The sequence below is a fragment of the Typopeltis vanoorti genome, chromosome 25 (assembly GCF_054136105.1).
Source record: "Typopeltis vanoorti isolate ZY-2024b chromosome 25, IOZ_Tvanoo_1.0, whole genome shotgun sequence".
In the NCBI taxonomy this organism is placed as follows: domain Eukaryota; kingdom Metazoa; phylum Arthropoda; class Arachnida; order Uropygi; family Thelyphonidae; genus Typopeltis; species Typopeltis vanoorti.
Window position 1 is genome coordinate 21,409,645 of NC_143573.1, and position 14,185 is coordinate 21,423,829.

General features: G+C 36.1%; 1 protein-coding gene across 1 annotated transcript in view; it reads left to right on the top strand.

Moving 5' to 3' along the window:
• Nucleotides 1-14,185, top strand: part of LOC150092596 (phospholipid-transporting ATPase ABCA1-like) — a 982,930-nt gene that overhangs the window by 147,629 nt on the left and 821,116 nt on the right. Inside the window, exon 9 of the mRNA XM_090414749.1 lies at nt 13,733-13,825. Coding sequence (XP_090270875.1) covers nt 13,733-13,825 — 93 coding nt within the window. The remainder of the gene's footprint in view (nt 1-13,732; nt 13,826-14,185) is intronic.

The following is a 14,185-nucleotide window of genomic DNA, read 5'->3' on the forward strand; positions in this document are numbered from 1 at the left end:
TTCACAATTTCATATAATAATCTTCTTAATTTATAAATAACATTAGACTAATGTAGGAATTAAAAGTCTCAATTAAAAAAAAAAAAAAAGGAATGTGTTATCCTGATTAAAACTTTCCCATATTTTTGATAAGGATATACAGTCATTTTGATTCAAGTCAGGGCGTTGAAGTAAGGCCTCAGCACTCTCTTTGAATGAGCGTTCATATTTATTGCGACATCTGTGTAGAAGGCGAGTCTTGGACCAGAGGATATTGTGGCTTGTCTCTATCCCGTGCTGAGCCAATCCAGACTTATCGGATTTGCTGTGCAGAATGTATGATTGATGCTCTTGAATTCTTTTTTCTATAGAGCGTCCTGTTTGTCCAAAGTAGAAAATATTGCAGTTATCAGGAACACTTGATATACACACCAGGCAGAGACATAGTTGAGTGTTTATCTTTAGAAGATGGGAAATAGGTGGATATTTTGTTAATAGGTATATAAGTGGCTGTTAAATCATATTTCTTCAGAATTCTTGAAATTGATTCTGAAATCCCGGAAATATATGGAATCGGAACTCGATGTATTGATTCTTTGTTGTTCTGGATTGGATTGTAGGAATTGAACAGATGTTGTGTACTTTTTTCAGAGAAGCCATTTAATTTCATGTGATGTTTGATAGTTGAAAGTTCTTTCTGTAATTCATGAGAAGTTGAACAATTAGTTTTAGCTCATCAGATTAAACATTTTTATGATTCCTGTTTTTTGATAAGGATGATGAGCAGATTGTTTGAGAATATAGCGTCCAGTGAAAATGGGTTTTCTGTAAACTGTTGTTGTTAGAATACCTGAAGGTGAATGAATGAGGAGGATGTCTAAAAAGGATAACTTGTTGTCTTTTTCAATCTCCATGGTAAACTTAATATGAGGATGTAAGAAATTGATTCTGGCTAAAAAGGAAGATAAGGAATCTCTGTTATGAGGCAACACTGAAAAGATGTCGTCTATATATCTCACCCAAAAGGATGGTTGAGGGAATATCATAATCCAACAAAATATACAGAGGTTCAGAAAATTATTAAACACAAGATCAAAGAAGCAAAAGAAATCTGGATGAATGAAAAATGTAAAGAAATAGAAATTCTACAGGAAAAGCATGATAATTTTAATCTACACAAAAAGATGAAAGAGACCTCAGGTATATGTAAGAAAAAACAATTCTGTATCCTTCGAAACAAAAAGGGAGAAATTATATCCAAAAAGGATGACAAAATACAAGAATGGGTGAAATATATAGAAGAACTCTTTACTGATAACAGACAGAACCCAGAAAATACTTGTGAACATATGGAAGGGCCATGCATTCTAAGATCAGAGGTAGAATGTGCACTAAACTCAGCTAAAAATGGTAAAGCCCGAGGACCAAATAGAATACCAGCAGAAATAGTAAAATTATTAGAAGGTGACAACATTAACATATTAGTAAAGCTATTTAATAAGATCTATGATACAGGCATAATCCCTCAAGACTGGTTACAGTCGACCTTCATCATGCTACCTAAAAAAGTAAATGCGAAAACTTGTAATGACTATAGAATGATCAGCCTAATGAGTCACGTTCTCAAAATGTTTCTGAAAATAATTCAAAAAAGAATATACAGAAAATGTGAAGACACCATCAGTGATACCCAATTCGACTTTAGAAACGGCTTGGGAACAAGAGAGGCCCTTTTCTGTTCTCAGATCTTATTTCAAAAATGTATTGACCAAAACAAGGTAATATTCATTTGCTTCATCGACTTCGAGAAAGCATTTGACAAAGTCCAACATGCTAAAATGATTGTACTATTAAAAAGTATTGGATTAGATGGTAAAGACATCAGGATCATTGAAAACTTATATTGGAACCAAAAGGCATCTGTTCAAGTTGATGACATTATTACAGACTCCATTAACATCAAACGAGGAGTAAGGCAAGGATGTGTGCTGTCACCTCTTCTTTTTAACATCTACTCAGAAGCCATATTTCAAAAAGTCTTGGAAGGAAGAAAGGAAGTGATTAGTGTAAATGGTGAAATCATCAGTAATCCGATATGCCGATGATACAGCTTTTCTGGCTGACAATATGCAGGATCTTCAAAATCTTTTGGAACTAATAAATGAAGAGAGTGAAAAAATGGGATTAAAAATAAATATCACCAAAATTAAATTCATGGTCATAAGTAAGAAACCAATTCTTAATTTAGCGCTTTCTTTAAATGGGAAACAAATAGAAAGAGTGGCAAAGTTTAAATATGTTAAATGAAGATTGCAATCCATAAATGGAAATAAAAGTTAGAATTGAAATGGCAAGAAAAAATTTTCTCTTGATGAAATCAACACTGTAACCACAGTTTAAACTTAGATCTTAGAGTACGCATGGTTAAATGCTATGTATGGTCTGTACTGCTGCATGGTGCAGAAACTTGGACCTTAAAAACAACATTAATAAAAAGACTTGAAGCCTTTGAGATGTGGCTATACAGATGAATGTTAAAAATCCCATGGACAGCAAAAACGTCCAATCAGGAAGTACTGGAACAAATGGGGAAATCACGTGAACTTTTAGATACCATAAAAAGAAGTAAAACTGCATATCTTGGTCACCTACTTCGTAATGAAAAATTTGGTAGATAGAAGAAGGAGAGGTAGTTACAGGGTTGACACTGGGGAGTTTTTTGCTTGGTGGAGCAGTGGGAAGGAACGATGACAAGGGGCCATCCCTGAAAGTTATGAAAGGAAGCTGTGAGCAAGAGAGTGAGGAATGGTTTCTTTGCATGGAGGGTGGTTGAACCATTGGCTGCATTGCCTGATAGAGTGGTGAGAGTAAGAACAGTCAATGAGTTTAAGGAGTGGTATGATAGACTTTGTGTTTCTTAGGAAGGACCTCCCACGATCTGTCTTTTGACTCCATGGATGCCTGAATAATAATAATAATAATAATAAACCACATCACAGCTGGCCTGGTTGACTGAGTGATTAGCATAACCACTCTCCAGCCAAAAAGCTGCAGGTTCAAATTACACTGTGGGTATGGATGTTTGTGATTGTCTGTGAAAATACTAGTGGTGGTGGCTAGTAGATGGCGTTAGTGTACATGATGTGATTTGCTGTAGTTGGTGGATTGGGTGGTGGAGACGTAGAGTTGTAGAGTAGGTGCCCTCCCTTGATGAGTCTTTGGCCTCCCTGTAGGTGCCACATAATAATAATAATAATAATTGCCTTCCATTTTTGGCTTCACAAAGACAAGCCTTTTCTATGGCATGATCAACCACAGCTGTTAAAATTTCTGGCTGCAGCTTGCTAATTTCTGTATGAATGTTCTTGTTCAGCTGCTGGATGTCTGGGGCTTGTTTGCATACACCTTTCCTATCAGGTAACTTTACAGGAAGAAGTTAGGAGCCATAGGATCTGGAGAATGTGATGGCCAATTAATTGCAGATCTTTGTGAAATTATTTGTTTTCCAAAAATGTGAACTAGGAGTTCCATTGTGGCTCTATCTTTGTGGACAGTGGCTCCATTTGGGTTCATTGTTGAGTTGTAAACTTTTCCATGATTAATTATTATTATTATTATGATTTAGACCTCAACAGAATCACAAGATTCATCACGGGAGCCCACCCTATAAAACACAAAATCTATCATACCATTCCTTGAACCCATTGACCATTTGTGCTCTCACCACTCTTATCAGGCAGTGCATTCCATAGTTCAACCACCCTCAATGCAAAAAAACCACTCCTTGCCCTCTTGCTCACAGTTTCCTTTCATAATATCTAGGTATGACCCCTTGTTCTTGCTCCTTCCCCCTTTTCCACTAAACTAAAGAACTTCCCACTGTCAACATTGTAACTATCTCTCAATAATTTAAAAATCTCAGTTGTATCACCTCTCCTCCTTCTATTAACCAAACTTTGTAGTTCACATTCCCTCAGCCTATCCTCATAATTATCATTCCTATCCTGATATCATCTTTGTTGACTGCCCCCATGCACTCTTTCCACAGTTAATGTACCCCTTCAAATCCTGGGAACCAGATTTGAGCAGAATAGTTCAGGTGTGGTCTGATCAGAGTGCAAGTTGTCATTTTGTTGTGTTTTATACTATGGAATGACAACTCTTTTATCTCTGCAAGTCAGCATCCATCCAGTATTGCAGCATTCCTCTGGGTTACCTTTACCACTTTTACAATTTGTTACCTGAATTTCAGGGAGCATATTGCAAAGGTTTCTATCAATCATGATCCCCTCCAGATCCCTTTCCTCCCCACTTTCTCCAGTACAGCTCCTCCAACAAAGAATGCAACCTCCCATTGATGTATCCCAAACTTCAAGACTTTACATTTAGCAGAATTAAACTGATATCTCCATTCATTTGTCCATCTGTCCAGTTTATTCAAATCCTGTTCAGGGTTATCATGTCTGCACTATTACTAATAACCCTTCCCAGCTTCACGTGATCTACAAACAACTGAATATCCCCCTGCAATCCACTGACAATGTGATTGATATAAAGGTTAAACATAGGTCACAGTACTGAGCTCCATGGGACTCTACTTATAACCTTCTGCTTCTTTGATACCACTCTTTCATACACAAATCTCTGATATCTATCAGATAGCCAATTCCAATTCACTACCCTAACATCTAAACCCATGTGCCACATTTTAAATATCAGCTTATCATGTGGTACTCTGTCAAATGCCTTTGTAAAATCCAAAAAAAATGGCAGAATATGCCTTTCCCTCAGCAACTTTGCTAATCACTTTATTATAAAAAAGCAATCATATTAATAAAGCGAGCACCACCTAATAAATCCATGCTGACTCTCACAGTTAACATTACCCACATCTGCTCAATGCTGTAAATGATCCTTAATCACTTATTACTCCTAAATCTTAACAACTACTGATGAAATAGAAACTGGTCTATAGTACGAGACCTCTAGTGTCTGCTACCCCCTTATGCAATGGTCTATTTTACCCTTGTTACTTCTTGACTTCGTCCCTTTTATTTATATTTATATTCGTAGTTTCTATTATCTATCACTTTAGGACATCAGCTATTCTGTTGCCTACAAATTTATAATTGTTTAAAACGACTGCGCCAGCTGGCAACTGAATTCTGATATGCAATTAAACAACTCAAAATATTAAAGGGATCACATGATTTGCAGTCATGCCCCCCCCCCTTTTTTTTTTTTCTTATGGCAATGGATTCCCCCTTTACTTATGCATGTCCGAAAGTTTAATAAGTGGTAATTCAAATCTCAGAAAACGACAGACTCATGAACTTTGGGGTAAAGAAATACATTTATTTTAAACACTTACACATATACACTTTAAATAGTAATTTCAATACTAAAGAGTCTGAACTCTCCCCCCCCCCTTTATGTTAAGACATCCAAAATATCTACTTCTAAATTTATTCTAACAGTCCCACACTTTCTTTTGTGTTACTATGTTCAGACTCGGTTAATTCACACAGAGTTACTCAGTTCCCGCATATAAAAACAACACATGCACAGTTATATACAATCCTTGTGTAGAGCATATCAGACATATTCCGTCTTGCATTTTAACATGGGATAATATTCTATCTTATGCTCAGGCTTTATCCTCCTCCCAACTTGGTTAATATTCAAGCTAATTTCTTACATAATGCCATAAATGTTTCTTCCAAATAAACAGTTCGAAGGTTTGATTCCTTTCTCAGCATAAGCTTAGAGTGGCACTAGTTTATAAGACATAGACAGATTAGTCCAAAACAGTCCTTTAGGCATTATATGAAAGTTAAATGTGTGGAGCTCCCTAATTCCTTGGTTACTATTCAAATTGAGTATGAAAACTTGTACATTACCATTCTCGTCTTTTCACGGAGTTGCTGAGACTTCCTTGATTACACTTCTGCATTTTCTCACCACGTATTCTCATGGCATCTGCAACTTACTTCTATCATTTTCGAGAGATTCCGTTTTTGATGACTGCACGTTGGCATAACTAACCAACGGCTCTTTACTGGAATTCCGACCTCATTCCTTGGGTGACTATACTCGACACGGCACGTACAGCAACCGGGAGATTGTTGCTGGGTGCCAGCAGTTTCCGCAGCTATCCAGGACTTGGATCAGGAATGCAGGAACAGAAAACAAGAGAGCGATTGAATCTCGCACTGGACCTTATATTGTAAAATGCGAGCTCCCTCTCTCGATGGCTACGTCATGCTCATAGCGGAGGCCAATTGGTCACCGCAACTCTGAACTGTTTTGACATGGCTCTAATACATATATCATCTTATATACATCTAATAATAACATTTCAGTACTGATACATAATTTTCCCTTGTTAATTTTTACACAGACATTATCAACTTTAATTATGGGCTTCTCAAAATCACTTAATATATACAACTAAAGATGGTTAGACATACTTCTGAGTGAGCATATGTAGCTCTTCTTATTCTTCTGGAGGCATAAGTATGTCCTTATCCTTAGATCTAATCATTACCGTATGTTGGGTCGGAAGAAGGATGACTCACCAATAGTGAATCAGCACTTTTTCCGACACAACACCCTCCTTCCTCTCTTTGGATACCTTTCTCGCAGCCAGATTTTCATTGAAAATCCACTCAGCAGAGCTGTCAGTTCTTTAGCACAATCTCTCCAAACCCATGGCAAAATCCCATCCAGTCCTATTGCTTTATCAACATCCACAGTACTCAGTATTTGATACACACTCTCTTCTTGCATTTCTAAAACCTTTAATTGCTCTATGCCTCTAGAATTAAAACCTACTTCTCCAGGATGAAATATCCCCTCCCCACCCAAAAAAAAGTGTTCATTGAACAACTCCACTGATTTGACTGACTTTATCTACATATTGATGCAATATCCTTTGTATCAGTACTCTATTCCCATTTTTATCCAATGTCATTCTTCAACAATCATTTCTCCTCCTACTGCAACAATATTCCTTAGGATTTTCTTTGGATCTCAAGACCAATCTCTTCTCATATTCCATTTTTCCTTCCTTACAATACTAGTCACTCTTCTGGCATGAGTCTTATATATTTCATGCATCTTCTCTCCACCCCTCTCCTTATATCTCGTCCATAACCACTTATTTACCTGTAGTTCTGTTTGATATTGTTTTTATACTATATTATTACTACTACTTCACTTATGGCATACAACTTGCTGCTTGCTATTGTGCCCTCCCAATTCCTCCATCCATGAAACTGTCCCAAGTTGATATCTATGAGTATTATAATCACCTACCTTATAATTCCACATACATTCCTTTCTCTTTGGTACTCCAGCATGTATATTCATCTTCCAAGTCAAACTCACATGGTCACTCTCTCTCCATCTGGGTACTGAGATGCCATCTCAGTTACAATCAGTCTGCTGATGCTATGACCAAATCCAAAACTCTTGAATTTCGTATTCCTTCTACCAAATGTTGCCTAAGACATTTCATCCTCAAGAATTATAGAAATTATATTCTGTTACTTCTACATGCAGTTTCCTCTTCCCAATTTATACTTCTTTAGTTAAAATCTCTCATAACAGTTATTTTTTTTGCACTCGCCAAGCTGAACTGCCTAAGCATCTCTTGCTCTTTGCCCTCTATGCACCCTGGCTTATAGCAACATCCCACTAAATATACTCTCCTGCCCTCCTCTACCTCACATCATATGCTTTCAGAACCATTAGTGCCATTTCCCTCCAAATCCTCCACTCTGAAAGGACATAACTCATCAATTACCATAGGCAGTACTCCACCACTGCATTTTCCCTTCCTATCTTGTCGAAAAATGCTATACCTGCCACTTTTATCTCTTTCAGTATATCATATTCTGTCAATCATGTCTCAGAGATCCCAATAATCTTTGGACAGATTGATAATATCATTAATAGCATTATATTTGACATCATTATTATTAGTAGTAGTTTATCATTAGTATAATGAATCAAGGCATTGTCACTGTTTCTATACCTATCATTATCTCCTCTTGACCTCACTGGATTCAGCATTACATGATGTATTACATAGAGCAAGGAATCTGGTAGATACCTGGATGATTAAGATGTGGAAGCTTGTCCTTAGGAGAAGTGAGAAAGATGGAGATTTTTCTAAACGGTCGAAAGGCAACAAAAATATTCAGTGGTTTTAAAACTTTTGCTATACATTCAAACCACTGAATATTTTTGTTGCCTTTCGACCGTTTAGAAAAATCTCCACCTTTCTCACTTCTCCTAAGGACAAGCTTCCACATCTTAATCATCCAGGTGTCTACCAGATTCCGTACTCTTGTGGATTATCTTATTTCGGACAAACGGGAAGATCTGCCTCTATTCTACTAGAAGAACACCAATCTTATATTGAATACTTTAACGCTGAAAAGTCTGGACTTGCAGAACATGCCATCTTCACTAGACACAGAGTTCATTGGAGAAAGACAAGAGTTCTTCACAAAAGTCAGTTTCTCATGGAACGTCTTTATAAAGAAACATGTGAAACTCTACTTCATTCTCCTAACTTAAACAGATCTGACGGCTTACGTCTATCCCCTTTATGGGAGATAGTACTTTACAAATCAGCTAATCTTTCCTAACTTTTTATTGTATTGATTTATTTTATTTTATTTTATTTTATTTTATTTTTTTATTTTTATTTTTTTTAGGAAAGTTATTGACCTTTTTAGTTATCTTACAACAGCTACTTAGGTGGCGCTTTTTGGAATTGTCAGTTATTGTTTGATTTGAGCTTAATGTACTGAAGATGCCTGTGACACACAGGTGAAAATTATACTATTAAATAATCTTTGTACGTGAGTTTTTTCTGTTATTAATTTTGTATCGATATGTCTACTCACGGTATACCTCTTTTAAAACTTATTGAATAGAAACATGCTAAAGACAACCCACAAGAATTCTATCGATATGCTGCAAGTAAAAGAAAGAATGAATATGAAAGAATAACTGTTCTAAATCCAGATGGCTTGAGGGTTACAGATGCAGAAGATGTTGTTCAGTTAATCAGTGCCCATTTTGTTAAAATCTATCAACTTGACTATTCAACATTGAGCTCACTGTTACTTCTTCACTAGATGAAGAAATGCAGGTGTATGAGAAAGAAGTATTAGAGCTGTTGCACAAATTGAATAAGAATTCAGCAATAGGGGCTGATCAGATATAAGCACGTGTGCTAAAAGAGTGTTCAGCTGAACTGGCCATTCCTTTGACCAGGTTATATAATTTGAGTCTCAGAACAGGGAAGATTCCACAGGAGTGGAAAGAATGTATGGTAATTCCATTGCACAAGGGTGGTGCAAAGACCGATGTATTCAACTATCAACCAATTAGTATCTCAGGAGTGATGGTGAAGATTTTGGAAAAAATGGTTAGGGCTTGCATTCAGAAATGGGTTGACAGTGAATCTCTATTTTGCAATGAACAACATGGCTTTACTAAGGGAATGTCATGTTTTAGCAACTTGCTCACATTCTATAACGATATTACCATTGAACTAGACAAAGGGAATGGATACACCGTGATACTTTTGGATTTTGCTAAGGCTTTTGACAGAATACATCATGGTAGACTGTTGCATAAATTGGAGAAAATGGGTTTGGGTTATAAAATATTAGCATGGATAAGAGGATGGCTGACTAACAGATATCAAAAAGTGGTATACGGGGAATGTGAATCTGCAAGATTTAAGGTAACAAGTGGTGCACCTCAAGGATCAGTGCTTGGTTCACTGTTATTCAATATGTACATTAATGATATTGGGAAGGATTTGACAAGCGACACACAGCTATTTGCTGATGATGCAAAGTTAGGTAGGGTAATCTGGAATGCTGCTGACATGCATTACTTGCAGAATGATTTGAATAGGCTGGAACTGTGGGCATGGGAAAATGGGTGTCAGTTGAATGTCAGTAAATGTAAAGTCATTCACTTGGCATGATTAGATATCCAATGTCATATTATATTGGTGGGATTAGGCAAGAAGAAACTGATAAGGCTAGGGATCTTGGAGTGTTAATAGATAGGAAGTTGAAGTTCAGGGCCATGTGGCAAAGATTGCAAATGCAATCTTTGTCACATGGCCCCTGCAATCAGCATTGCAATTATCAAAAGATAATTGCAATGCTGAAACGAACATTCACATGTAAAGATAAAGAAGTCATTTTGCCTCTTTACAAGGCTTTGATAAGACCTCACTTGGACTATTGTGTGCAGGTCTGGTCTCCTGGTTTCCTTTGTGAGTCAGTGAATCAGTTTAAGGAGAGGTATGATAGGTACTGTGTTAATAATGGTTAGTTTCTTACTCCCATGATAAATTTGGTTACATTGCAGCTATGATAGGTATATTGTGAATGATGTTTCTGGGTCTCCCTGCAATGAGTCTTTGGACCCCATGGAGATATCTATTAACAATAATAATAATAATAAGTTTCTGTCATGTCCCCTCTTTACTATCTATCAGCTAAACTTTGTAGTCCAGACATCTTCAATCTATCCTTATAGGGAGCATTCTATAGACCTTTCTCCAGCTTGGTCACTTACCTTTGAATCCTTTCCACCACCTCCTGATCCCACAAAAAACCCATATAAACAATCTGCACAGTAATCAAGATGCAGCTAAATTATCTCCTTATCTTTATTTGTCAGTGTGTTTTTACAACATCCAAATAATTCTTTGAATTCTTTTGCCAACTTTTTGTAAAATTAATGATAATAATAATAATAATAATAATAATAATAATATCTCCTATAATACTAAGTTTTTTTTTGGAGGCCAAAAAGGCTATGGACTTTATGTGTTTTTGCCAGGATTGATGAGATGTGAATATCAATTCAAGAAGAGGAAACTGATTTTGGCTGGTTGGTGAGAGGAATGTTGTCAATCAAAAGTGAGGAAGAATGAAGTATAGTCTTTTTTCTTGGAAATAAGATGGGAGATTAATGTCAAATAGAGAAGGACAATAGTAAATACAGGTGTTGTAATGATCCTTCAGGAGAATTTAAGATGGCTGTTTTATGATACTGATGAACTTGGCAAAGGTAAATGACAGGATACCACATGGAAATATATTTGAAATTGCAAATGGATGAAATTGCATAGGAATTGATATGAATATGGAATGATAGACAGAAGACAGATACAAAAAATAATATATGGTCAAGTAGAATCAGGAAGACTAGTAGTGTGTTTCAGGACTCTGTGCTTGAACTACTGCTATTTACTTTGTTCTTTAACCAGGCTGTTTAAAGATAATGGGGAAACTTGGGTGGGAAAGGTTATATCTAGTTATTTGCTGACGATGTCAAACTGAAGAGAACAATAGTAAATAAAGGTGATGTAACAATCCTGCAAGATGATTTCAATAGACTGATATTGTGGACAAATAATAATGATTGTGAATTTACTGTGGCAGAGTGTGAGGTTTGAACTTTTGGAATACAGGCTTGTATTTAGATAGTAATTACTGAGCTTGTACAAAGATTACAAGCTGTATAATAACTTAATGAAAACTACCTTTCAAGAAATTGATGATGCTGGGGGTTGCAGGTGATAGTGGACAAACTGGAAGTTCATGAAATGTGTCGAAACTTGGCCAAATATATAATGACTCGTTTGGATGTTGGAAAACATGCTGATAAGTATGGATAAGAAAGTTATTATCTCTCTTTATAAGACTTTGATATAGCTATCTTCCATGCTCTTATTGTTGTCTAGGTTTCATAGGAATGAGAAACTTGTAGGGAGAATGTATTTAGAGGCAGGTAAATAAAGTATGGCAGTGTGCTTAATTCTCTCTATAAGGACATATCGAAATTTTGTGGGTTACAAAATTTTGATTACGATAGAAACATTTAAATCACTAGGGCTAATTTTATGGATAAGTGCAGAAAAAAAATTTCATTATATAACAGGGAGGCAGAGCCACGGTTAATTCCTGAAAGTTGAATTAGTGTGGTTAGCATTCATGTGAGAACTAAATTTTTTTCTTGAAAATGAAGTGGTGGATGAGGGGAGCAGGTGTTATCAAATGTAACTGTGAGTTCACTATTAGTAAATGAAATTAAGAGAGGTATGATTAGTATTATGTGAACAATGGTTGCTGTGGGCCTCCCACAGTCAATCTTTGAACTCATTGGAAATGGCTGAATGATGATGAATGTGATAATAGTAATTGAAGCCTTCATGAATAATCATAAAACAGCTCAGAAATGCATAACACATAGTATTGTTAAATATTATTGTTTATAAGGATGTATAAAAATAGTTAAAGTTGTAATGCAGTAAATATTAAGCATCATAAAATGAAAGGAGAGATTCCAGTTAAAACTTTACAACTTAGACATCCATGCAGGAGTCTTTCTTCACAGAAGACATGAATCATATGATTCATAAATAGATGGGATTGGATAACAGACTTATGAGTTGAATCAGTGTCTGGCTGTCAGATAGGTATCAGAAAGTTGTATATAGGGGTGTGGTATCCCATAAGAGGAAGGTCACTAGTGGTGTACTGCAGGGGTCCGTTTTGGAACCATTGTTGTTCAATTTGTATATTGATGATACTGGGATGGATTTAATTAGTGACATGCAGCTGTTTGCAGATGATGCAAAATTGGTGAGAGCAATGCAGAGTCAAGCAGATGTTATGGCCTTACAGGAGGACTTGAATAGGTTGCATGAATGGGTAGGTATGTGGAACTGTCAGTTTAATGATGCAAAGTGTAAGGTTTTGAAATTTAGTAAGCAATGATGGGATGGGATGGGGAATCTTTAAAGGAGGGAGAGGAAATGAGAGATCTGGGAGTGGTAGTGGACAAAGACCTGAAATTCAGGTGCCACATTGCAGTTGTGTAGACATCACATCAGATAATGACAATGATGCAGAGGATCGTGACATAAATAAAGTGGTTATGATGCCATTGTATAAGGCCTTGATCAGACCTCATATGCATTATTGTACACAGATCTATTCACCATGTTTTAATAATGATGAGGATATGTTGGAAAGGTTCCAGAGAAATTCACAAAGGTGGTTAGTGATCTTTCGAATTTGGAGTAAGAGGACAGATTAAGAGATTGTAAATTGCAAAGCCTCGTGAATAGGAGGAAGGGGGGGGGGGAGATATTGTTTAGACATATAAGCTAGTCAGGAGTTGTTATCAGGTTGACATGGAAGAAATTTTTCATAGAATGAGAGAGTGTGTGTGGGGGGGGGTAGAACAAGAGGCCATCACTTGAAACTGCATAAAGAGGGTGTGAGCAGAGGAGTGAGGAGAAGTTTCTTTACATGGAGAGTGGTTCGTGAGGAATGCATTGCCTGAGTGTGTTTTGAATGTGGACAATTGGATCATTGGCACGGTTGGATGTGATTTGTGTGCAATAGTGTGTGTGTGTGTGTGCGCGTTCCACGATGAGTCTCTGACTCCATGGAGGTCAGATGTTAATAATAATACATTTGCAGACAGATATCGATATTCAAAAATGATGCTTGCATTTCATTTATTAAAGAAAGAATCTTTACATTTTCTGGTCTTTGTACTTATGGGTGGGGGGGGGATAAATTTTACTTTAAAAAATAAAATATCATTCTGTACTTTACACTTTGTTTTTTATCTAATTATTCTCATATTATATTAATTTCAACTGAAATCATAAGTATGGTTGTGGTGTTTCTAGATTTCTGTTATCACTGCCAATAATACAGGACGAGAACTTCACTTAAGTCGCTGGGAACATCTAGTAACAACTGGAAGTAATATCATAACTGAAGTAAGTTTTAATTTTCCCTCCTTTCTTTACTACACAATATTAATAATTACTAAATAGAAATAACTTAATGTTTGAATGAGTTTTATTTTATCATTGTTATTTTTAATACAGTAGTGTTAAATCAGATAAGAGGATTTGAAATAAGAAGCGATCAACTATTTAGTTCTGAGCAAAATAAAAATGAATATCATATTGAAAAGAAAAATATCTAAGAAAGTTTTAAAATGAATCAAAGTTGAGCACTTTCCGAGGAGAACTGTAGATTCAAATGTACAAATATTATTTGAGAAAAAATGAAGTAGTTTGAAAGCAATAATCAAAGTTCGGAAACTTGCTGACAGACTCTAAAATGAAGTGAAG